The sequence below is a fragment of the Colossoma macropomum genome, unplaced genomic scaffold (assembly GCF_904425465.1).
Source record: "Colossoma macropomum unplaced genomic scaffold, Colossoma_macropomum, whole genome shotgun sequence".
Lineage (NCBI taxonomy): Eukaryota > Metazoa > Chordata > Actinopteri > Characiformes > Serrasalmidae > Colossoma > Colossoma macropomum.
In genome coordinates, this window is record NW_023494791.1 from 1731806 (window position 1) to 1749164 (window position 17359).

Below are 17359 nucleotides of genomic sequence, written 5' to 3' on the forward strand. Positions count from 1 at the left end.
GTGCAGTTTTAAAGTTGATCTTCCACTCTAGTTGATAGCATTATGGCCTGGTCTGGGGTCAGACCTTAAAAGAATGGTGTGGTGAGGAATGTGTGCTTTGTGAATGTGTGCTTTGTATAATAATAAGGACAAAAAATGGCAAATCATTCTTAATAGCATATTCACAGTGTATTAAACAACTGTACAGTGCAATCACCAGTTTGTCTTCAGGTTTGGCCAAAACAACAGAAGAGGAGTGTATTTAAGGGCTGCCCAAATTGTGACACACAGGAATAAAAGAGACTTGGTTTGATTTGGCCCACCAGAAAGTCACCCCAGAGTTACCACCCTGCTATCCAATGACCAAAAAATAGATTTTAATACTATACATCACAAATTAAATTCCTATTTTTCCTTTTTAAATTCTGTTATTCAAGGAAAAAAGACGTTGCATTCTCTTACAAAGGTTTTGTGTTCCCTTGCAAATGCAATGCCAAACGTTTCCAAGGGAATGCAAAAATTTTGCAAGCGAACGCAAAACTAGTGCTAAATTGTTTGTGAGGAAGTTTTTGCAAATATTTTTTTTCACAATGCCAGTTTGGTAGCTCGGCGGTTTTTGAAGTATTTTAGCAACAAAATATAATATAATGTTATACAAACTTGATACACTTTAAATTTTTGAAATTTTCCTTTTGTATATTGTTTCGTCTTTTTGGCCTCCAACAACAAACATTACTCTCTTTGTCTTGGTTCCCAAGCCAAAAAGTTTGGGCACCCCTTTTTTTTTACAATGCCACTTTGGGGGCTCAGTAGTTTTGGAATATTTTAGCAACAAAATATAGAGTAATGTTATAAAAATTGTATAGAAAAGTGTGTGCTTTGTGAATGTGTGTGTGTGCTGTATAATAAAAAGTCCAAAACAGCTAATTTCTCTTAATACCAAATTCACAGTGTATTATACAGCTGTACAGTTTAATCACCAGATCGTCTTCCTGATTGTTGAACAGAACCCACAGTAACTCCAAGATAGGTGCTAACTAGTGTTAACCAAAACAAAAGGATAAACAACAGAATAAACAAAAGATAAACCGCTTACCTAACTCCCTGACTACTGACACTAAACACAGACAAAACCCCAAAACCCAAACAGAATGGCAGCCAAACCCTAAACCTGGTGAAGCTAATTACGGAATCTACAGTAACAGAATCTATGAACAGGATATCCAGCGATTTAACAGGGTTAAATAGGCCAAACTGAGGTCAAATCAAAGCAGCCAAAAGGCCAAACAGTCAGAATAAACAAACAGGTAAACAAGTGAGCAAAAACTGTCGAGGAGCCTGTTTTGTTCTTCGCGTCTGATGATGTCATAACCAGAACTTAACTGGAGTACGGACTGGAGTACGGACTGGAGTACGGACTGGAGCACGGACTGGAGCACGGACTGGAGCACGGACTGGAGTATGGACTGGAGCGAGTGGTGATGAGTTGAAAACATGGACTGGATCATGGAATGAGGCTACAACTGGGAAGACAGAACAGAGACAACACAGACAAAACAGCAGTAAAATATGGAGCGTAACAGCAGCAGCAGCCATCAGGAAGCTTTTGTGCTGTATATTTACTCAGCAGCTGAGTGAGTTCGGCAGAAGATTCATGCTGAAATTACAAGTAGTGTTTCGTCCCAGACTACCTTGTGAATGACGCACAATGCAGGGCAGCCAATCAGAACAGAGCTTATTTACATATATCAGTCTTAAATGTGCAGTAACAAAGCAGCCTGTTTATTTGTAAGGGATAAAAGTGAATTATGACTGTTTTTGTTACATAAAACCAGTCACAATAGACCTCAGGGGAAAAATATTTAACAAGAAAAATGTGTTATACATCCTCTTTAAAGCCACCCCAGCCAGCGCTCTGATTGGCTCCTTTTCCACAGGAGAGAGAGAGAGAAACCCCATCATTCTTTCCATCCGAACAGATGCAAACGTTTACTGATTATATACTGAGTATTTACTCTGATTATAAACCTGATTTTAAATTGTGGTTCCAGCTGTATGGCCTCAGCCGGACAGCCACTAGAGGGCAGCTCTCGCATATTGTTACATTAACAACCCTAGATAACCACCAAGGGTCATCTGTGGACATGATCTGTCCTTTTTCTCTCTTTAGGCTGTAAAATTTACCAACAAAGGTCTGTTTGATATAGTTGGTGCTCTTGCTTTCAGGCATAACACAATATTTGGGGTACAGTTGCATCAGCATTACATCTCCAAGCATGTTTCATGATGGCTTTTGCAGTTATTTGCAGTGTGCAGCATGAAAAGCAGGGCGAAACCACAAAAACTGCACCCCCAGAGTGAATTGAAGAGTGCGCCCTGCATCCTTTTAAACCCGTACCACTTTGACATTTAACTTTTCGGAGCCCTCACCACACTTTGCATGAAATAAAAGGAAGCACAGCTTTAGTAAGGTGACCTTTTTTGCCTGACACTATGTATTTTTATTGGTATAAAAAGGAAAGTGGGGGATATTCCTCTACTGTAGCAGAGCATTTTAATATTGAGAGCACAGAGTCGGCCTGTAATGATCACACAGTCTTAGTTGAGAGTTAATTGCCATGAAAATAATTGCGATTAACAATTAAATTGCCTTTTTTTTTGTATGCAGCTGTTAAAGTACAGGCCCAAAGTGTTCAAATTAGCTGATTAATTGTCTCGCATGATCATCGATACTTAATATCTCTCAACGGATGACAAATACAGCTCAGGCTCAAATAAACAAACGTCGCTCAGCGCCGCCCTCTAAAGGCGTCATTAACAACCATCAAATAAACAAACGTCGCTCACCGCCGCCCTCTAAAGACATTAATAAAAACATTGAATTAACAAATAATGCTAATCTCCTCTCTCTAATATGTTGTGATTTTAATGTATTGGGAAAGCTGACTACTATGGATGATAATCAGTCGATTGTGTAGTAATAGTTACAGGCCAGCACATGACATTGTCACCCCTGTCTTTTCTTTTGTTCAGGGCTTCATGATGGAGAACAGAATCCCTTCTCTGAAATGCGACTCAGACGTCTTTGTGACTTTTGAGGGCGACAACATGGTGATGCTCCAGGTAAGCGTGGCTTTCACTGAAACCAGGCTGCACCGCACTGACTCTAATTGTTGCTCTCTACACTGCAACCTTATAAGTGCATGAACAAAACCACCGCTTAATTTATCAACAAGCACTCGAGGAGGGAAAAAAAGAGAGAGAGAGCGCAAAGCTTCCATCACAAGGCTTGCGTGTCAAAGCCATTTTGCTCAAGGTTGTTATTTGTCATGTTTTCTCCCTTATTTTGGTGATAGCTGGCCATTTTTAGTGCAGTGTCACCCTGCGGTTACCCATGATCTCTTTGTGACCATAAAGAGGGAAAACCCACAAGACCTCCACTCTGAGGAGCGTTCTGACAAGCTGTAATTCCTCAATACGCCGTGTCCACCCCTCCCAACCTGCCCACCACAGCCCCCCACCACACACAGCCCCACACCCCACACACCGAGAATCGAATAAACGATCATGACGTTAAGAGGAGGCCGCAGGACCTTTAGGTGCGTCTTGCACGGTAGCAGAGTTTTTGAATAACTGCTGAGGGAGACACTTTTACTTCATGTTGCGCCTCTAAATAGCCTTCTGGAGGAGCGAGGAGGGCCGACACACAGACACACGCTCAGATGTTCAAAGACAAGGTCACTATTCACAGCCCGCCTGAAGACACACTGAACTTCTGCAATTAGATTACTGTCGTCCTCTCAGTAGTAAAATAAAGTCATTCTCTCTAATCCTGGGAAATAAACTCATAGCACGATCATATTAGAAAAGGCGGAGGACGTAAAAATTCCTCACAGTCTCAGTCTGATACGAGTGAGGGGAAACAATCGTGTATCAGTGCAGATGTTTCGAGATGGAGATTGAGGAACATTGAAGGTGAGGGGGCGTTTTCAGTGAAACGTGGAGTGTGTCACCTTCTCGGGAATCCCCCCGAAAGGGAAATGAACCGCTTTAATCATTCATGTGCATCTTATATTGCAGCTTTAGACTGATACCTTGATATTTTACTTCTAATATGATATTTTTCCATCACTTTGCCATCCCTTGTTGTCAGTGCAAAGCATTTCTCAAATAATATGTAATAAGTTCTTTCATATTTATATGAAATTCATGTTTTTTTTTTTTTGGTTTATACTTTTGGGTGAGGTTTAAGTGACTCTTATTAGCTGTAAAGCAATAGAACTCCAGAACTTGATGCTAACTAAAACTTAATAAATACACCGCAATTAGACAATAAGAATTTAGGTGATTAAATCATGCTCAGTAATTTGGATAATTACTGATAAATTATTGTGTTTAATGTGCATTATTACAACTGATAATGCAATTTTAGTGCTTTTCACATAACAGACCTCCAGTGTACTAATACAGGTCTTATTTTGGTGCATAAGCTATTTAGAAGAGTCTAATTTGAGCTTTAATTAAGGTAGTTCTGCTGATTATTCACAGTTTTTGCGTAATTCAGAGATTTGAATGTGTAATTGAGATATACACAAAGATTCAGAGTCAGATGTCTTTACAGTGGTGGTGAAAGGAACCAGGGGTCGCCATGACTACAACACAAATTTGACATTTTATTTACTATGCAAAACCACCAGTGAACCTACACAAGTCTTCTCTGTAAGTTTCTCTAGAACAGAGTGATTCACACCAAACCACACTGAATGACTCGTTTACATCTTAACCACTGAATTATGTACAACCCCATTTCCAAAGAAGTTGGGACGCTGTGCAAAATGTAAATAAAAACAAAATGCCATGATGTGCAAATCATCTAAACCCTATATTTAATTTAAAATAGTACAAAGACAACATATCAAATGTTGAAACTGAGAAATTTAATTGTTTTTTGAAAAATATTTGCCCATTTTGAATTTGATGCCAACAACACGTTCTAAAAAAGTTGTGACGGGGGCAGAATATCATTAAAAGATTCAGAGAATCCGGAGAAATCTCTGTATGTAAGGGACAAGGCCAAAAACCAGTATATGCTGGCCGTGATCTTTGGGCCCTCAGGCAGCACTGCATTAAAAACAGACATGATTCTGTAGTGGAAATCACTGCATGGGCTCAGAAACACTTCTGAAAACCACTGTCTGTGAAAACAGTTCATCACTGCATCCACAAATGCAAGTTAAAACTCTAAAATGCAAAGACGAAACCAAATATAAACAGGATCCAGAAATGCTGCCACCTTCTCTGGGCCTGAGCTCATTTAAAATGGACTGAAGGAAAATGGAAAAGTGTTCGATGAATCAACATTTGAAATTCTTAAAGACCACTCAGCTTGTTATCAGTGCACAGTTCAAAAGCCAGTATTCATGATGGTATATCCCAACTTTTTTAGAATGTGTTGTTGGCATCAAATTCAAAATGGGCATATATTTTTCAAAAAACAATAAAATGTCTCGGTTTCAACATTTGATATGTTGTCTTTGTAGTATTTTCCTGTAAAAATATGATTTACATGATTTGCATATCATTGCATCCTGTTTTTATGTACTTTCTGCACAGCGTCCCAACTTTTTTGGAAATGGGGTTGTAGAAATGTTGAAAAATTAGTGGAGTTCCCCTTTTAAGGGTACACTGATAATTACTGTCATGCCCATATTCAACCATTTCAGCACAGTTTATTTGGGAACACTGTTATTTGATTAAGTTCTGGAGCAATTTGAAAAGGAGTTTTGGAGCAGCGTGTAAGGTTAAATTAGGTCATGTGGTAAAAAATGGTCAGGAGGGTCTTAGGGGTTTAATTTCGAACCAGAGTCACAAGGGCACCAAGGGGTTCTGCCAGAGACTCAACCTACTCTCTGTCTCTCGTTCTTGCTTTCCCACTCGCTTTCTCTCTTTGTCTCGTGTGTGTGTTTATGTGAGGTTGTAATGGGGGATTTCTTTGATTTTGGTCATATGATCTTATTATGAGTGGAATCAGAGTCTCACCCAGGGGGCATTGCTGTCACCTGTCATGAGGGGAGAATTAGTTTTCAGCTCCTTGTGCTAAAAAATGAGTATCACAGTGTTCTGTCCTGTGCAGAAGTCAGAGACCGCCTTTATTTAATTTAACTTAATTTAAGGAGATTGGATATAAGATAATCCACTTGAATAAAAGTTAAAGGAAAATAAGTGAAAAAACAGGTAAACTGGAGCTCCAGAAAAAATGTGGCTCCTAACAACCACCTGGAAGAACTGGTCGACCCCAAAACTGCCCCCATCAGATAAACAGCACTTAAAGCTTTCATCTCTGAGAGAGAGGAGAAAATCAAGCTGCTTCAGATCTGAAAACATCCACAGGTGTTTCTGTCCATCCTTCCACTGTGAGAAGACGACTCAGCGCTGTGGGTCTGAAAGGATGTGTAGCTGATCAAGAAGAACCTCACTGAGAAAAGGAGACGGACACACCAAACAAAGAAGCTGAACGATGGACTGACCACCCCAGAGTCCAGACCTCAACGTCACTCAACAGACACATTGTTTGCTGGGTGAAGCTGATCTACCCATCAGATGGAAATATTTAGCTGCAGAAAAATAAAAAAAATGATGTGGGGCTGAATCTAAAGATAGGGGGGCAGTCGTGGGCTGGAGGTCAGGGAACCAGCCTTGTGACTGGAAGATCTCCGGTTTAATCCCCTGAGCCGACAGTACGTGACTGAAGTGCCCTTGAGCAAGACACCTAACCCCCAACTGCTCCCTAGGCGCTGTGGATAGGGCTGCCCACTGCTCCGGGCAAGTGTGCTCACTGCCCCCTAGTGTGTGTGTGTGTTCACTAGTATGTATGTGGTGTTTCACTGCACAGATGGGTCAAATGCAGAGGTGAAATTTCCCTGTTGTGGGACTAATAAGGGTCACTTAACTTAAATTATGAATATATGATGGGTCGTATGAAGGTATCTCGGGCCTGTACTGTAATGTAGGCAGCCTACATTGAATAAACAAACATTGCCAAACTTCAGATTGATAAATAATATAGATGTGCATTTTTAAATATTCTGTCAAATATTATTTCTAATATTCTGAAAAGGAACGTGCCAGAGACATTTCACTTTAATGATTAAATGATTTTTTTATCTTGTCCTTATTTATTATTATTTTTATCAATATTTTTATTCTAAATTAAATGTATAAATAATTAAATATTTTATATAAATATTAAATATTTATACAAATGTAAAAAATAAACATTTATTTAATAAATCTGAAATTTAAGAAATCATAAAAGTCCCAGTTGTTCTAATTGCTTTTCCGTTTTCAAACATTTCATTTATCAAATATGTCGTATTTTATTGAATATTTGCAGCCATTCTGCAGCTGTTGAACCCTTAACACATACAACCAGCTGTTACAGAAGAAAGTGGGTTCAGTCTGGCCAGAAGTTGAGATAATCAGGCAATAGAGGACTCAGCAGTCTGTTAGATATAATCAGCACATGTTTAAAGGAGGCAGTTTCATAGTGTGTTAGCAGTTGGAGGACAGTGTGATGTAAATAGTGCTTTTATATTGTTACCTGTGCACCAGTCTGGAGATTTCTGACCTCAAACAGTCTCACTATAATAACGCAAAATATACTGACTTTGTAAATGACTTTGTTTGCTGCCAGTCGTGTGCCGAACCTTAGGCTGGACAAGGGTGAACTGAGGCCTTTGTGTCTTTTCCATTTATATTTTAAGTGCTTTCTGAAGAGTTCCATTACCCCTGACCTAAAAAAGAAGAAAAAAAAACAAACCCACTTTTCACATCACACATTCAGAGCCTTTGGTTAGGAGGCCTAGCTGACGGGCAGTGACTCTTTTTTTTTCCCCACAAAAATAATCAGAGTTATGAGTTGCAGTCTGACTGTTTATTTGCTCTGTTTTTTGGATTTGTAGAAGCTACTGTTTATTAACAAATCTCTTTGTTAACTTCCTAATCATTTACAAACTTTTTTGGATATCACTTTATTAGTATAAGTACAATAACCTTTAAAAAAAGGAATTTGTCGTGCTGGAACTGGTAGATTTCCATCTTGTGTTGATTTTCTACGTGTAAATAAGTGGACACATCCTTTACAGAGAACACACTTCTGCACATTTTAATGTACAATTCTGTTTATTTGCTCAATTGAACATAATGGGGAAAAATAAAATGTGCAAAATCTATGTTTTATTTTTTCCAACATGTTAAATACTTATCCTGTATCTTACCTTACAGCATTTTAAGTAGTATTGTAACTTAAATGTGTAATTAAACACAAAGTTCTAAATACTATGAGAGCGCCCCCTGCTGTTTATCAGAGCGTCACCGCTCCCCAGTTTCAGTCTCCGTTTCCCAAACACTGTAGCTGAGCGCGCTAACGTTACTCCTCCTAATAAACAGACACACGTTCAGCTCCGTCTCCTCATTATTCACCACCATCACTGTAATATTTCAGCATCAACATTAACACACGAAGGTGATCAGAGGGGCGGTGGAGATCGAGTCTGCAGCGTCTGAGATCTTTAAAACGCAGAGTTAGAAAAGAAAATCATCTCACAGTGAAAGCAGCGTTTTACAGTAGAAATAAATGGAGCTCATTATGCTGGTAGTGAACTATGCTGCTGACACAGCTGCCTAAAAACCATAGAAACGGACCTTAAACAGAAGTGAGGACCCTGTTGGGGTTCATCCTAAAGTTAGGACAGGATTTAGGAGGTTCAGTCTAGTTAGGATGTTTGTGTGATGCTGTTTTCTTATCTGGAGTTCATGATGAGATTATGAAGTTAGGAACTGTTATTCTGTAAAAGCTACTGTCCTCAAATCAGTCCGTCCTGAAGTCGTCATGTAGACTAAACAGATCAGATTTAAGAGCTAAGAAGTTTCTGTAATACGACCCCAGTGTTGTTCATCTGCCAGACCTGAGGACAGGCTCGATGATTGCTAAGTAGAACTAAATCTGTATTGCTTGTGGGAAATTTTTTCAGCTGTCACAGGAAGAACCTTAACGCTAAGGTGGATGGACCATAACCATCCACTGTAATCAAATATAGAGCACCACCAAAGCTACTTATGTGGCAGTCTTATAGTAAATAATCAGCTTCTCAGTGAGGTTATAAAGGCCAGCTTGACTTTTAAAGTGACAATAAATGCAAATTTACATGTACAGTCATCAACCCTCCTCCTGAAGATCGACCATCCCCCTGGTTTCACCTCAATCCCAAATCTAGCACACCTCATTCAGGTAATCAGGGACCTCTAAAGACAATAATCAGATGACTTAGGTGGGGTCGGTTAGGGTCGGTGCTGGTCTGCAGGAAAGATGGTCTCCAGGAGCAGTGAAGGTGACCACTGAGTTAGTGTAATATAAGTTCATACAAAAACAAAAGTAAGTCTGGGACTGATTCTTAATAAGTCTTAATAAAAAACTCTTACTAATAGAAGGAAATTGCCTGTTATGTGTGCACAGTACTGTGCAAAACTCAGAGACCCCCCTTTATTCATTTGATTTCCTATCAAAACAACAATTAAGTATAAGTTATTCATTTTTCAGTGTCAGGGAAAAAACAGGAAACCTAAATTGCACAGTAGCCTCAGCACTGGGTGTTATCTCAAACCTGTCCTTATTTAATTTGTCCACTCTTTCCTTCTGTGCTCCCTACTGGCACCTTAACTCCTCCAACAGCACCTAAAGCTTTCATCTCTGAGAGAGAGGAGAAAATCAAGCTGCTTCAGATCTGAAAACATCCACAGGTGCTTCTGTCCATCCTTCCACTGTGAGAAGACGACTCAGCGCTGTGGGTCTGAAAGGATGTGTAGCTGTCAAGAAGAACCTCACTGAGAAAAGGAGACAGATTAAACAAATAAGCTGGACAATGGACTGACCACCCCAGAGTCCAGACCTCAACACCACTGAATGTGTTTGATTACTTCAGAAAATGGTCAACCAGCTTCTAAGACTGAACTTTGGAGGTGTGTCTGCAGATTCTTTGAGGAACTGAAAGTGAGTCTCCTGTAAAGAATGGAAGCTGGAATAAAGGGAAAGAGTGACTCACTGACTCACTCAGCTGAGATTAGATTTAGCTGTTGAGGCTTCTGGGTAATTATGATTTCTGTTTTTTTTTCCTGATTCTGAAAATGAGTAGCTTGTACCTAACGGCCGTTTTAACTGGAAGTTAAATAAATGAGGGATGGGTCTGGAATTTTTGCACAGTACCTTCTATTTTCTGAGTATACTTGATACCTAAGCAGGGTTGAGTAGTAACAGAATATGTGTAACAGTGTTATGTAATCAGGATACAAAAAAGGTAACTGTAATCTGTTACAGTTATAGTAAAAAAGACAGTAATCAGATTACAGGTACATTATGAAAACAGAGTCACAGCAGGATTACATTCAAATGCAAACATTTCACTGGAATTCACCATTTTAATGATAAATATGTCACAGTTGTGTAGATTTAAAATGTTTTAAATTTAGGGGAAGGGGGAAGGTATTAAGTACACTCTTAGAAATTATGATTCTTTAAGGGTTCTTCAGTAAAGAAAATGGCCCTATATAGAACCATGAACACCCAAAGAACCCTTTTACATGTAGTGTATATGGTTCTATATAGCACCAGAAAAGGTTCTGCTATTATTACAAGCTTGACATCATATCAGTAGCAGAACCCTTTTAAGTGCTATATAGAACCATATACAGCACATTCTCCATCAATCTGAAGAACGATTTCACCATGCAAAGAATCCTTTAATCATGCAAAGCATTCTTTGAGTGTTCATGATTCTATATAGGACCATTTTGTTTACTAAAGAACCCTTGAAGAATCATCTTTTTTAGGAATGTATTTTATGTTTATTGTCAGAACTGAGATCTGCGTTTTCCTGAAGATATTTGAATCAGGTGTTCAAACTGGATTTCCACATTGCCGGATTCTACAGCAGCAGAGTGATCTGATCTGATCAGTAAACTATTTACTCTTGTTTGTTGCTCCGTAAAATTCTACAGTTTGTCCAGCTATAAATCCAACTTTTGAAACCTTAACCTGACAGATTTCAGTAACAGTCTGAAATGTGAACAGCGAGTGAATTAAATCTTGTGAGCCTGAAGTAGGTTTGTTTTTATTTGTTTGATTTCTTTCCTCAGTAGTTTTCAAGGGATGTATAAACACAATGTTTATATGTGTAAATGATCGTTATTTGTAACTAAGATGATCAGTTCCCGCTCAATGCCTATTTTATTGCCTATTTGAGCTCTGTGAATTTCTGTGGACTGAAGCAGCCGAGAGCTGATTAGGGAGTGTCTAAAAATTACAATCATCAAAGCCCGAGCATGAAACGTCATGAGCCAGTACAGCCGATAAAACACAAAGGCCAGGCAAAGTTTTTAGAATGGCCATTATTTATGATTATTGTTGATGAGGGGTCTCAAAAGAAGATTTCCACCCGATTGATCTTTTGACTTTGGCGTGAAAAACAACAGATTTTTGATAAATAATGCACATAAGGAAAACTCCCAGTAGAGCAGTATAGTTTTTAACTCTTTTTGCATTTGATCCAAACTACTGGATCATTCTACACCAATCACTTGTTCCCCAGTGTTTCAGTCTCAGAGCTTTTAGTCTCAGTGTTTCGATTTTGGAAAAAAAAAAAAACGTAAAAATCACTCATTTTTTCCTGGTGAGGAAATTGATTGATTTCTTAACTTCTGAACAAGATTTGAGAATGCATGACTTATTTCAAACAACTCACACTCTCATAAAAATTTGTAATCTGTCATCATTATATTTTAAATATTTTCATATTAGGTTTCGCCCTTTACTTTAAAAGTAAGATCAGTGACTGTTTCTGTGCAGCACAATATTTAAGTCACCAAATTTTATCTATTTATTTTTCATTAAAAGATGCTGTTTTTGCATTGGACGTGTGTTAAGTTAAATTCTTGTTAAAAAGTCTTGTTGGAATGATTTTTCTCTTTCTTTATTAAACATCTTTAATTTAAGACAAGTTATCCAAAAGCAGTGGAAAGTAATCAGATTCCATTTAGGGCTGCATGATAAATTATATTTTTATCATTATTGTGATATGAGTTTCTGTGATAAGTTGTTAGAGTGGTGATGACAGAATAGATCTAATGATCTCATGCACGCAGCGCCAGAGAAACATCATTAGCAAAACATACTGTTACAAGCCTGCTTCTCTGTGCTGGAACTGGACCTGCTCTCCCACACAGGAAACAAGGAACTTAACCATTCAGCCAAACTGCAACTACAAAACACACACTGAGACCTTAAAATGTCCCCTAACTCAGCTTTAATGGAAATTCAAATACGAAACACAGTCTGAGACCCTAAAATGTCACGCATAACTCAGTTTTAGTGGAAATTCAACTACAAAACACACTGAGGCCTTAAAATGCCCCCATAACTCAGTTTTAGTGGAAATTCAACTACAAAACACACTCAGAGGCCTTAAAATGTCCCCATAACTCAGCTTCAATGGAAATTCAACTACAAAACACACAGCAAGGCCTTAAAATGTCCCCATAACTCAGCGTTATTGGAAATTCATCTACAAAACACACACTGAGACCTTTAAAAGTCTCCGTAACTCAGCTTTAATGGAAATTCATTTACAAAACACACACTGAGACCTTAAAATGTTCCCAAAACTCAGTTTTAATGGAAATTCATCTACAAAACACACACGCAGAGACCTTAAAATGTCCCCATAACTCAGCTTTAATGGACATTCAACTACAAAACAAACACTCAGAGACCTTAAAATGTTCCCAAAACTCAGTTTTAATGGAAATTCATTTACAAAACACACACTGAGACCTTAAAATGTTCCCAAAACTCAGTTTTAATGGAAATTCATCTACAAAACACACACTCAGAGACCTTAAAATGTCCCCATAACTCAGCTTTAATGGAAACTAATCTACAAAACACACACGCAGAGACCTTAAATTGTCCCCATATTGCAGGTTTAATGGAAATTAATCTACAAAACACACACTGAGACCTTAAAATGTCCCCATAACACAGCTTTACTGGAAATTCAACTACAAATCACACACTGAGGCCTTAAAATGTCCCCATAACACAGCTTTACTGGAAACTCATCTACAAAACACACACTCAGAGACCTTACAATGTCCCCATGACTCAGCTTTAATGGAAATTCAACTACAAAACACACAGCGGGGCCTTAAAATGTCCCCATAACTCAGCTTTAATGGAAATTCAACTACAAAACACACACTCAGAGGCCTTAAAATGTCCCCATAACTCAGCTTTAATGGAAATTCATCTACAAAACACACACTGAGACCTTAAAATGTCCCCATAACACAGCTTTAATGGAAATTCAACTACAAAACACACACTCAGAGGCCTTAAAATGTCTCCATAACTCAGTTTTAATGGAAATTCAACTGCAAAACACACACTCAGAGACGTTACAATGTCCCGATACCTCAACCTTAATGGAAATTCATCTACAAATCACACACTGAGGCCTTAAAATGTCCCTATGACTCAGCTTTAATGGAAATTCAACTACAAAACACAGAGCAAGGCCTTAAAATGTCCCCATAACTCAGTTTTAATGGAAATTCAACTACAAAACACTTCCAGAAACCTTAAGATGTCTCCATAACTCAGCTTTAATGGAAATTCATCTACAAAACACACATGCTGAGACCTTAAAATGTCCCCAAAACTCAGCTTTAATGGAAATTCATCTACAAAACACACACGCTGAGACCTTAAAATGTTCCCAAAACTCAGCTTTAATGGAAATTCATCTACAAAACTCTTACAGAAACCTTAAGATGTCTCCATAACTCAGTTTTAATGGAAATTCAACTACAAAACACACACAGAAGCCTTAAAATGTCCCTATAACTCAACCTTAATGGAAATTCATCTACAAATCACACACTGAGGCCTTAAAATGTCCCCATAACACAGCTTTAATGGAATACATCTACAAAACACACATTGAGGCCTTAAAATGTCCCCATATCTCAGCTTCAATGGAAATTCAACTACAAAACACACAGCGAGGCCTTAAAATGTCCCCATAACTCAACTTTAATGGAAACTCATCTACAAAACACACACTGAGACCTTAAAATGTCTCCATAACTCAGTTTTAATGGAAATTCAACTATAAAACACACGGCGAGGCCTTAAAATGTCCCCATGACTCAACCTTAATGGAGATCCATCTACAAATCACACACTGAGACCTTAAAATGTCCCCACAACTCAACCTTAATGGAAATTCATCTACAAATCACACACTGAGGCGTTAAAATGTCCCCATGACTCAGCTTTAATGGAAATTCAACTACAAAACACAGAGAAAGGCCTTAAAATGTCTCCATAACTCAGTTTTAATGGAAATTCAACTGCAAAACACACACTCAGAGACCTTACAATGTCCCTATAACTCAACCTTAATGGAAATACATCTACAAAACACACACGCAGAGACCTTAAGATGTCTCCGTAACTCAGCTTTAATGGAAATTCATCTATAAAACACACAGCGAGGCCTTAAAATGTCCCCATAACTCAGCTTTAATGAAAATTCAACTACAAAACACACACAGAAGCCTTAAAATGTCCCGATAACTCAGCTTTAATGGAAATTCAACTACAAAACACACACCGAGGCCTTAAAATGTCCCCACAACTCAACCTTAATGGAAATTCATCTGCAAATCACACACTGAGGCCTTAAAATGTCCCCAAAACACAGCTTTAATGGAAATTCAACTACAAAACATACAGCAAGGCCTTAAAATGTCCCCATAACTCAGCTTTAATGGAAATTCAACTACAAAACACACACTGAGACCTTAAAATGTCTCCATAACTCAGTTTTAATGGAAATTCAACTATAAAACACACGGCGAGGCCTTAAAATGTCCCCATGACTCAACCTTAATGGAGATCCATCTACAAATCACACACTGAGACCTTAAAATGTCCCCACAACTCAACCTTAACGGAAATTCATCTACAAATCACACACTGAGGCCTTAAAATGTCCCTATGACTCAGCTTTAATGGAAATTCAACTACAAAACACACAGCAAGGCCTTAAAATGTCCCCATAACTCAGCTTGAATGGAAATTCAACTATAAAACACACGGCGAGGCCTTAAAATGTCCCCATGACTCAACCTTAATGGAGATCCATCTACAAATCACACTCAGAGGCCTTAAAATGTCCCCATAACTCAGCTTTAATGGAAATTCATTTACAAAACACACACTGAGACCTTAAAATGTCTCCATAACTCAGTTTTAATGGAAATTCATTTACAAAACACACACTCAGAGACCTTACAATGTCCCTATAACTCAACCTTAATGGAAATAAATCTACAAAACACACACGCAGAGACCTTAAGATGTCTCCGTAACTCAGCTTTAATGGAAATTCAACTACAAAACACAGAGCAAGGCCTTAAAATGTCCCCATAACTCAGCTTGAATGGAAATTCAACTACAAAACACACAGCGAGGCCTTAAAATGTCCCCATAACTCAGCTTCAATGAAAATTCAACTACAAAACACACACAGAAGCCTTAAAATGTCCCGATAACTCAGCTTTAATGGAAATTCAACTACAAAACACACACCGAGGCCTTAAAATGTCCCCATAACACAGCTTTAATGGAATACATCTACAAAACACACAGCGAGGCCTTAAAATGTCCCCATAACTCAGTTTTAATGGAAATTCAAATATAAAACACACAGCGAGGCCTTAAAATGTCCCCATAACTCAACTTTAATGGAAATTCAACTACAAAACACACACTGAGACCTTAAAATGTCTCCATAACTCAGTTTTAATGGAAATTCAACTATAAAACACACGGCGAGGCCTTAAAATGTCCCCATGACTCAACCTTAATGGAGATCCATCTACAAATCACACACTGAGACCTTAAAATGTCTCCATAACTCAGTTTTAATGGAAATTCATCTACAAATCACACACTGAGGCCTTAAAATGTCCCCATGACTCAGCTTTAATGGAAATTCAACTACAAAACACACAGCAAGGCCTTAAAATGTCCCCATAACTCAACTTTAATGGAAATTCAACTACAAAACACACACTGAGACCTTAAAATGTCTCCATAACTCAGTTTTAATGGAAATTCAACTATAAAACACACGGCGAGGCCTTAAAATGTCCCCATGACTCAACCTTAATGGAGATCCATCTACAAATTACACACTGAGGCCTTAAAATGTCCCCATGACTCAGCTTTAATGGAAATTCAACTACAAAACACACAGCAAGGCCTTAAAATGTCCCCATAACTCAGCTTTAATGGAAATTCAACTACAAAACACACACTGAGACCTTAAAATGTCTCCATAACTCAGCTTTAATGGAAATTCAACTACAAAACACACAGCAAGGCCTTAAAATGTCCCCATAACTCAGCTTTAATGGAAATTCAACTACAAAACACAGAGCAAGGCCTTAAAATGTCCCCATAACTCAGCTTTAACGGACATTCATCTACAAAACACACAGCGAGGCCTTAAAATGTCCCCATGACTCAACCTTAATGGAAATTCATCTACAAATCACACACCGAGGCCTTAAAATGTCCCTATAACTCAGCTTTAATAGAATACATCTACAAAACACACACTGAGACCTTAAAATTTCCCCATAACTCAGGTTTAATGGAAATTCAGCTCAAAACAGAAGCAGTAAAGGGGGAAACACGCAGAACACAGGCTGCTCAGGCTCTTCTGTTTTTCTTCTGGCCAGCTGGGCTACTGAAGCATGCTGCCTGATGACCCCCATCGTCCTTCAAAATAAGAGTCTTGGACCAACTAAGAACACACTGCCTAACTACACTCAATCAAAAGCAACAAAGTTTTTTTTTTAAACTAAATACAACCCGACGTGTATGACGCCACACTGTATGATCACTACCCAAAAAATAATGTGTTTGCTCTTGTGTGCCTATATGTAAAATATGTGTGTATATATATATATATATATATATATATATATATATATATATATATATATATATATATTTGGTTTTGTCGTTGAGATAGTGCTGAGTGTTTCTCAACCGTTCAGTGCACAACAAATATTCCTGCAGGTCTGATGTAATTAGCATTTCGCTCTTTTTATTTTGCGTAATAGTAAATGTTGCTTTCTTTTGTAATTTTGGATTTTGCTATTTGTTTAAAGAGGGTTTAAAGAGAGGTTAGTTAATTTTCTGTTTACATATCCTCAAAAAATGTCTGTACTTGGTTAACATCCAGCCAGAGAC

General features: G+C 38.2%; 1 protein-coding gene across 1 annotated transcript in view; it reads left to right on the top strand.

Moving 5' to 3' along the window:
• acoxl (acyl-CoA oxidase-like) overlaps positions 1-17359 on the top strand; it is a 123052-nt gene that overhangs the window by 52406 nt on the left and 53287 nt on the right. The window contains exon 13 of the mRNA XM_036573630.1: positions 3013-3102. Coding sequence (XP_036429523.1) covers positions 3013-3102 — 90 coding nt within the window. The remainder of the gene's footprint in view (positions 1-3012; positions 3103-17359) is intronic.